The sequence below is a fragment of the Thunnus albacares genome, chromosome 6, assembly GCF_914725855.1.
Source record: "Thunnus albacares chromosome 6, fThuAlb1.1, whole genome shotgun sequence".
NCBI lineage: Eukaryota > Metazoa > Chordata > Actinopteri > Scombriformes > Scombridae > Thunnus > Thunnus albacares.
The window spans coordinates 28584302-28593973 of NC_058111.1; the positions used below are offsets into that span (position 1 = coordinate 28584302).

General features: G+C 42.4%; 1 protein-coding gene across 1 annotated transcript; it reads left to right on the top strand.

The window, feature by feature from the left end:
- Nucleotides 1–1717: 1717 nt before the first annotated feature.
- her13 (hairy-related 13) lies at nt 1718–5001 on the top strand. Its single transcript, XM_044354335.1, has 4 exons — nt 1718–2102; nt 2401–2487; nt 2585–2666; nt 3626–5001. The coding sequence occupies exons 1-4, from the start codon at nt 2016–2018 to the stop codon at nt 4084–4086; spliced, it is 717 nt and encodes a 238-aa protein (XP_044210270.1). The 5' UTR covers nt 1718–2015; the 3' UTR covers nt 4087–5001.
- The last annotated feature ends 4671 nt before the right edge of the window (nt 5002–9672 follow it).

The following is a 9672-nucleotide window of genomic DNA, read 5'->3' on the forward strand; positions in this document are numbered from 1 at the left end:
AATCAGTAAACAAAAGTAATATTTTACCAAGATACATGACACTGTTTGAATTATGCTGATATGCTGGACTTTTACCTCTCTAATGATAATTGCAATCGGAAATTGTTCCAACACCATGTTTGTATGAGATTATGTTATTATTTATTATACTGACAAGGGGTTTTTGGAGCACTTTAAAGTGTCAAAGCCATCTCCATCTGAGCGCACAAAAGCGTCAGGATGTGACTGTGGTTACAGCGAGTGTTCTGATACATGTATGTTTTAATAAAGGTGTAATTCATCATTTCGTTTTGAAAACTAGAAATATGCATATGGCCCATTCTCTCTCTATTATTGCTGTTATGATTGGCCGCCACATGGAGCCAGGCGGCGGGGTTGAAGAGAGGGAGAGAAAGGGGGTGGGGGGGCGCCTGGTCCCTCATCGGGCTCACCAACAAAAGCGAGCCGAGACAGCTGCTCTCTCCACAGTCCACACTATTAAAGATCTGGAACAGGGATCTGGGGGTGGCGAGGTGCCAAAAACCCTGCACTTCAAAGGTCTGAAAGTCTTCCTACATTTGGGGCAATAGAGTTTAGTGGTGCTTTTTGCGGAAATGCTGCGCAATTGTGGTAATTCCGTGCGTAAAAGAGCACCTGTAAACGCAGTATGGCATTTACCTGGAAGGTGGCACAGATGCCTACGTGGTCCTTTTTCGAGCAGACAGCACTGCTCTATTGTCGGGGTAATTTGCATGATAATACCGTGGACAAAACATGTATAATAACGAGGGCAGAGTCGAGCATTCGTTTTAGACATAAACAAACAGACATTGTGCGCAAAAGACTAAACCAGCACACCCAAACGCAGAAAGTCTCATGCCGTTACCACATATACCAGCATCACTAAATTCTTAACAGTCCAAGTGTTGGTTAAAGGATGTCAGTCGTATCTTTTTCTTGTTTAGTCTACATACACCACGTTACAATAACATGGCACAAATGGTGCAGATTATCAGCAAAATCAACCAGATATTATGAACTCTCTTACAGCAGAGCGGGCAACGTGAGAATGCGGTTACACACAAATCAGAAGTCACCAAACAACAGGGAGAACAAACGAGGCGCAGGCCAACACCTGTCGCTTTCTTTGGAGAAGGGCCCTAATTCCCCCGGCTGATTCAGTTTGGGCCGAGGGGCCGCCAGCAGCAGCTGCCAACTGAAGGCATCGCGTTACATCCGCCAAACAGCCGGGTAAATCTGCTGAGGCTCGGACACAAAAGACAGCAGAACGAAGAATGGGTAGGGCAGAAAACAGACTGGGCAGATTTTAGTGGTAGTGATGTTGAGATGCTCTGACGCGTCAAACTGGTCAGAAAATTGCGCAACAAGGATTCAAAGCCAGAAATATAAATGAATGTCACTAAATTCTATTTAGCCTACCTTGAACTCATATCATAACTCACTCTTGAATAAAAATGTAATCCTCAGTCTATGTAATGGCAGTGATTAGACCATCATTCACAAAGTTTTATATAAAAATAAGGTGTGTGCATCACTCTAACAGCCTTCTCTCCCTGTGGCTCTGCCTGATAATGAATTGTGTACAGCTAAGTGGAAGTACACACAGTTCGTTAGTACCAACAGTGGGGGGAAAAACAGAGCGGTCGATCCCTTAACCCAAAAAAAATCTGATTAAAGCCAGTCCAGCTCCTCGGGGCGCAGACTGGGGCTGACCGGAGACAAAGGGAGTGGGCGCTCATTGGCTCCGGCCGTGTGCGCTCTGTTGTCCCCCAGCGAGAGCAGCTCAGCCCCTATTCACATGTTAATAAGCCCCTATAAATACTAACAACAGCCACTCAGCGCCAGCAGCACGTCTCACTTGGATTGCACAATAAACACAGGGCGCCTCGCCTGCGAGTTTGTCGATTTTTTTTTTCTTCCTGTAACCGGTTCCGTTTGCCAGCTGCCCCTCACTGAGGAATCGGGAGTAAAAAAGCAACAGTGGGAGAAGCCACAGAAGCGGCGATCCAACCAACATGGCCCCCTCGGCTCGGCCCAGCAACACCGGACTTGACATGGAAGAAGATGAGCTCTATTACGGGATTCAGAAAGGGGACAGAAAGGTACCACTCTGACGGGATAACAGACGCTCTCTGGACAAACTTGGCAACGACGCACTTGTCACACCGGTTTCGCACCGCATCAGTCTGTATCTCCCATTGCTGCAAATTGCAGAGTTTTATGCCAGGAGTGTGTACCTGAAGAGAGAACCTATTGATTTTAGTAGTTAATTACATCCCACATATGGTTGCAACTTTAATCACAGAGCGAGGAACATCACAACGATTTTGTATTACGCATTCACTATCCACATAACCTATATACACACAGCTCTAAGATTAATTGTGCTCTTTCCTGCAGACTAGGAAACCCCTGGTGGAGAAGAAGAGGCGAGCTCGCATCAATGAGAGTTTGCAGGAGCTGCGGACTTTGCTGGCAGACACAGACGTGAGTACAGAGCGCACAATGCACATCATGTTCACCTGTCCCCGTGATGTGGAGGTGGATCTTGGTTCTGATGGAGCTTCGCTCGTTGTTTCCACAGTTTCACTCCAAGATGGAGAACGCAGAGGTGCTGGAGATGACGGTGAAAAAGGTGGAGGATATCCTGAAGAACCGAACCCAAGGTCTGCACAAATCTGCTCAACCTAAACACTCTATACCATAAGAACTGGAGTGTGCATCCTTTTTTTTTAACTACAACTTCTAGCCAAGTACTTTAAATATTGATGATATATGGATTTGGGAGATTTCAGAAGATATTTACACACAAAAAGGTTGTGAAACACTCATGAAGAATGTGAATGTGACCACCGGACGCCTGTCTTTAGATACTCTCCACCAGTGGTTGGGACTGAGCTAGAATAAGCCAACAACTTCAGAACAGCTGAAATGTAATGCAGCAGGAAAAATACAATTTTAGAGCTATCTCACCTTATCTGAGTCTGGGGCTGCAGGACTGAAGTTCAGTCTGAAATTTACAGGATGACAGCAAGCAAGTTCTTTTTGGCATTTACTGGATAACCAGGAAATGGTGGGAAATGTCTCACATGTCTCAGTTTGTAGTTGGACTTAACTGGACTCAGTAGTGGACCAAGTATTGAGAATCTTGTATTTAAATAAAAGTAGCAATAACACAATTTAGAAAAACTCACTTGCAAGTAAAAGTCCTGCATTCAAAATTTTACTTGAGTCAAAGTACAGAGGTATTATCATGTAATTGTACTTAAAGTATCAAATGAAAACATACTTATTATGCAGAATGGTCCTTCTCAGAAGTTTATATTATTACATATGTTATATTATCAGATTATTATTATTGATGCATGAACATGTAAGTAGCATTTTAATGTTGTACTGGGGCTGGAGCAATTTATAACCACTTTATATAGTTGGTGTCAAATAAATGTAGTGGAGTAATAAGTATAATATTTCTCTCTATAGTGGAATAGTAGTATATGAGTACAAAATGGAAATACTCATGTAAAGTATGGATTTTTAGATACTTTCCACCAATGGTTGGGACTGTTAGCAGTGCAATAAGTTTTAGTCATTTTATGATCTCTCTCTCTCTCTCCTCCCACAGAATCAGATGCACTCAGCCGTGAAGCCAGCGAGAGATTTGCTGCCGGCTACATCCAGTGCATGCATGAGGTCCACATGTTTGTGTCCAGCTGTCCTGGGATCGATGCAACAGTGGCAGCCGAGCTCCTCAACCATCTGCTGGAGTGCATGCCCCTGAATGAGGACCACCTCCAGGACGTGCTGATGGATTTAATCACAGACACTTCTGGGAGCAGCACTTGGCACGGAGGCAGCGAGACGCTCTGCGCGACCCTGGCCTCCCCCGGAGGAAGGAGTGTATCCAGCAGCTCGTCCTCGGCCCTCTCCCCGGCCCCGTCCACCACATCCAGCGAGGACCTGTGCTCTGACCTGGATGAGACCGACAGCGAGCACAACCACAGCTCCACAGAGGGTATGGAGAGCAGGGAGGCCCTGAGCATGCCCACCATCACCTACCCCCTGTCTATGTGGAGACCCTGGTAGAGGTCTGGGGGGTTTGGATAGGATGCAGTTGGGATACGTTGAAGCAGGGTTTATGGGTGTTTTTTTTTAAAGATGTGACACTGAGCCTCCCACATAAAGGGAAAATTCCACCCTAAAACACATGAACACTTTAAAAACTGCCATTTGTGCGCTCATTTACGCCTGCAGATAACTGACCACATGCATGGATTTTTTCTGGACTCCCCACAGTGATGATTAATAATCGCATCTGTTGTACAAGAGGCACAGAGACACTGACAGCAGCCTCAGTTGAGGGATCATGACTGCAGGTTTTCTCTTCGCCCTGGAGTGCTGCAAGTTTATACCCTTCCTTTGCATTCTGGGAAGTGTAGGAGCAGGTTGAGGAAACAACATGTCATTAGAAAATCACTCCTGAAGTACAGAACATTGGATATCACAGAAAAAATGTTAAAGGGTGGAGTTTTCCTTTAGGGGTCTTTCCTTTCCAGGGTCTCTCCAGCTAAGGACCTCCTGAAAGTCCCCCCTCCCCTCCTCCCCCCTTTCCTTCTCAGTAGTGACACACTGGCTTTGAGTCCACCTGAGTCCACTGTTGAGACTTTTCCTTTCACCCAGAGAAACCTTCCCTCTCAACACTTCACTTATAACCCAACAGCAAAGGACAGACAAGGAACAGTTCAGCATGTTCACACTGTTTTTGTGTCAATAACTTTGTGTATATAGGATTTGTATGAGGAGAAAAGCTCTTTTAGAAACCAAGAAGTTTGGCAATGCCTCTGATTAATATAAATATTTCTATTGTATTTCATAAAGGCCTGTAGTTTATTTGACCAGTAGCCTCCTTCTGAACGACCACTTTATGTTGTAATGATGTTTAGAGATGTTTTGCCAGGAAATGTCTGAATTTGCTAAATAAATAAAATAATGCAACTGAAATGCTTTTGTCTGATGTGACTCAATACACCAGAGATTTAGAGATTTACAATATTTTCCAAAAAAAGTAAAAACTTTTAAGGGAAAAATGGGTAAAAAGGTTTTTATTGAGGGAAAATTGTCAAGGTATATTTATTTATCACTGAAGAATTGGCTTACACTACTTACATGATGAAGGACACCAGTTTAAGTTGTATTAAGTCATTTATCCCTATAAACCTATAGGACTGAGGTTTGATTCCAACCAGCCAAATTTTTACCAGCAACTAATGTAGTTTTTGGTGAACAAGCAAATACACAATATGTCGTTATATAGTTTTTATTGTGAATATTTTACACTTTAAATTACACAAACATTCCACAAAATTATCATATCCTCAAGATACGCTCTCCTGTTCCTAATAACTCCTCCTCCTCTCAGGTCTGAGCTGCAGTCCCTTCACACCACGAGGACGCGCGGTGCGGGTGCACACATGAAAGAGTCGCACCTCTCCAAAGTGTCTTCGCTCTCACCTCAGAGCCAACGACCATATTAACAATTAACTGTTAGATCCTGCCTGCACTGTCTGGACCCACCATCAACCTACAGCGACGCAACTTGGTCCCTCTTTCCTGATATAAAATGAAATAGTGAATAACCGGTTCCCAACAGGCCAAAAGGCTATATCTAATATTTGGTGAAAATCACACTTTGTTCATGTGGTCCATTGTCTGATGATCTTGCTGGAGTCTTGCAGGATTAATTAGTCCGGGTGGAGGTTGAGGTGGAGGAAGTGGAGGCAAACTGGACCTGGGTGTGAATGTCGGAGGAAACACATTGAAATGGGAGCGGACGAGACACGGTGATCAAAGCTGCTAGCGACCATTTGACAGAAGAGCGTCAAAGCCCGCAGAGTTGAAAAGACACTAAAAAGGATACGAGCAGTCTCAGATTCTTCAAAGGGAGCAACCAGCACACACACACACACACACACACACACACACACACACACACACACACACACACACACACACACACACTCACTCAGGACTTCGGACTGACAGACATGGGCTATCAAGGGATGCAGACCAGTGATTGAGGAATTATTCAGATCTTTTCCTTACGTAACAGTAGCACTTGCTCGATGTGAAAATACTGTACTGAAATCAAAGTTAAGTCTCCTCACAAAGGAGAATGGTATATCCTCCAGTTCTTATGGCCCAGGATTAATATGGAATGCCATTAGAAATGATTTAATGATAATGATAGTATAAATGAAGCCAGTAGGTCTCATTAGGAAGTGCTTTACAGCATTTCAGTGTTGTAGCTGGTCCAGGTGGAGTTGATTTGAACTACTTCATGTGCTGCTGAGGTGTTAAATCATCAACAGCCTATCATATTTTATAAGCTCATTACATATATTTTGTATGTAAAATATGAATCTAAAATAAAGCTATCAGATGAGCGTAGTGATGTACAATATTTCCCATTGGAATGCAGTCGAGTTGCGGTATGACAAATAACTCGTAATGTTTAATCTATTACTGATTTGTTCAGGCAACCAGAACCAGAGTGTTGTAACAGCGGGTGTATTTATGAGTCACAGGCACAGTGCACATTTATTTCAGCTGGACATGTAGGTGCTGTTTGTCAGTCCATAGCTCACACACATGAATGCACTGATCTCGGATGCATCCGTGATTGAAACGATAAGTTCTGGGCAATTTTCCGGGTCAGCTGTCACCAAATTTCACCACCAGTTCCAAGTTTAACATCCAGGCAGACAAACAGCTGTCTTTTACTGGAACAATTCATTTTTTGCATGTGGTTTTTTGTCCTTTGTAGATTTCAGCCAAACCCTGTTTTAGAATAAATTAAATTACAATATACAATGTCCAGGACTACAACAGCCATTGTAATTTTGTGTCCCTGTGTAGTTTGTGTCTCTATGTGTTGAAGGAAACAGGTGGGTGAACGGGTTAGGGTGTAGTTTTTATGGGCACTCAGCTTAATGAAATTATTGTCACACCCTCTGTGGAGTCAAACCAACACATCATTGAACAAAGTTGTTAGTCACTGAAACAATTACACAAATTCATGGTATTAAGGGAGATAAGACAATCATTTTTAATTAAATAAACTATGAAAATGTGAAGTTTTGTAAGGACATTGTGGAAAACCAGAGCTAATGAGTGTGGGAATACGTCCCTCCATCAAACCCCTGCACGTCACTGCGGTCTACTAACTGAAAACGACAGATGACAGGCCGACCATATTACCAGATTTCATTTTAGCGGGGAAAAAACAGGAGACAGGAGGGAGGACTTGTGCGTCCAAATGCATCAGCTGCGGGCTTGTGACCGTGCATATGAATTCTGAGGTTAAAGGTCGCTGCAATGCAACAGTTGGCGTGAGAGAGAGATTTAACGGTGGAGGCGAGCATATGGCGCTGAAACAGATCCCCGGGGAACCCTGCCATCCTTGGGTGCTTCTCAACTGTCTTTGACTGTGAGAGAACAATCACTTGCCTATTTGACAGCAGCAGCAGCAGCAGAAGCAGCAGCATGCTTATATATGCAGCATGCAAGAAAAAAAAACACCTTATCATATTCATCATTTAACGTATGTCTCACAGGAACAGACAGAAAATGCTAAACTTCGGTGTTGGAGGTAAAAAGGAGCCTTTGACTCACATAAATCTTAAACGAGAGAAGAAAATGCATGACAATTAAAGGGACAATTCACAAAAAAGATGCTGGTGCTTGCATGATGGGAAGAAGATGTTTTACTTTCACTCAGATGGAAGAAACTGCAGCATTTCTTTGGCAGATTTTAACAGTTAATTTGAGTCACTGTACCTGCAATGGTTAGATCTGACTGAAGTGTAGATGTTTAAGGATAACCAGGACTTTAAATGGTTGTGTTCAAATTTCATTTAATGCTGGTTCGATGCCCTTCTTTATCTTTTCACCATTTTAACTCATGTTGTATTTGCAGTTTTGTAAATCTTAATGTCCGTCTGTGTTACTCCCTACTCTTGTTGGACCGCCCTGTAGGAAGGTTGAATAGATTAATCAGTGAAAAAAGTATTCCATGTTTTTGGAGCTTTAGTCAAACTAGGAACTTGAAGTCAGGATAATTCAGCATCTGTTGTTTCAGTTTTTACCATTCTTTGAACAAAAGAAATGTAAAATTAAATCACTGGAGAAAAAAAACACTAAAACAAAACGGCAGAGTTCTTACAACTGAAAGTACAGATAATGACAGCAGCTTTGTGGATGTTTGGCAGCCTTTGATAAGACACTTGTTTAGTGATCTAGTGCAAAGTGGCACATTGGACTACAAGCCACTGCATTTGCTTACACACCACAGTATACAATAGGGTAGTGTAGACATGTGCATTATACAGTATGTGTCCTCTTGGTAGTAGTGAAAGAAACACTCATCTTATTTGGTGTTTAGATGTATTTTTCTTTCTTTCCCTTACTTTTTAAAGCCCAGGGACTGTATTCATTAAACTACTACCAAAGAGGAGCTTTTCAGTGCCTTAGATGGCTGCAACGCAGAGATAGAGGTGAGCATGCACCTTCTGAGACACATTTTGACTGTACAACTTTTTTTTTTTTTTTTGAACAGGATCTCTGAAGCATGAATCAGAATACAGTAGTGGTAGCTCACTATTTGCAGCTGCTGCTTTCCTGTAAGCTGTTCTCCAAATGCACATTTTATGGGATGTTATGGCACTTTTTGTCTTTTCTTCCTTTGCTCATTCCTCAGGGGTGCAAGCAGAAAGAATGAAACTGGTACCGATTTAGTAAATTTCTTGTTTCATCTATATTTATGTATCAATTATGTTAGATTGTTGTTAGCAAGTGTTAGCCATTACTAAAGATGTTTAAAACTTTACACAAATGATGTTTATATTTTCTGAAAATTCAAACAATAGTGATACTGTAGGCAGTAAAAGATATCACTCAGTGGGGCAGATATGTGTAGATGGTGCAGTCACAACAGATACAAAAGAGTCGCACTGGTTATATTTCTGTAGTTTTATTACAACATTTGTTTTCATGTCTCAAACAACACAAAATTTTATCTACAAAAATGCACAGAACTGTGCTAGTTTAATATACCACAGACTCACAGTGGCAATGAGACAAATTTACATGACCATACACAACATAATGTGCCAGTACCGTGTGTATGCATTTACAGATCAGGGTGCTTCCAACAGCCCACCAGTGTGTAACTCATTTAAAATGGATTACCTCTTTGTGAGACCTTATGAGAAAAATAAGGCTTAAAACAGAGGCAAAATCTCAGCATTCAGAACAGCTTATTTCCACATTTCACTTTCCAAATGAAGAAACAGTCTTTTGTGCATTCTCAATGCTTTATACACAGGTGAGTGTTGGAGGCCTCCCTATGGATATTTGTACAAAAAAGAGACAAAAGACAGAGATAGACTGCAGTTGCCAAAGGTGGTCCTCTCAGAGAGACAGAGAGGACAGCAGTCACCAAACCGCTGCCAGTCTGAGGCAGAGATTCTGTACAAGCCCATCACTCATCGGAATCACATAAGTGTCTGACCACTCTGTCCATTGCGCTTCGCCCACATACATACACATGCTGTGCTGGTTAATCACTGCTTACAGTAACAAGACCTGGTATTTTTAAGAGGTAGGGTCTGTCCC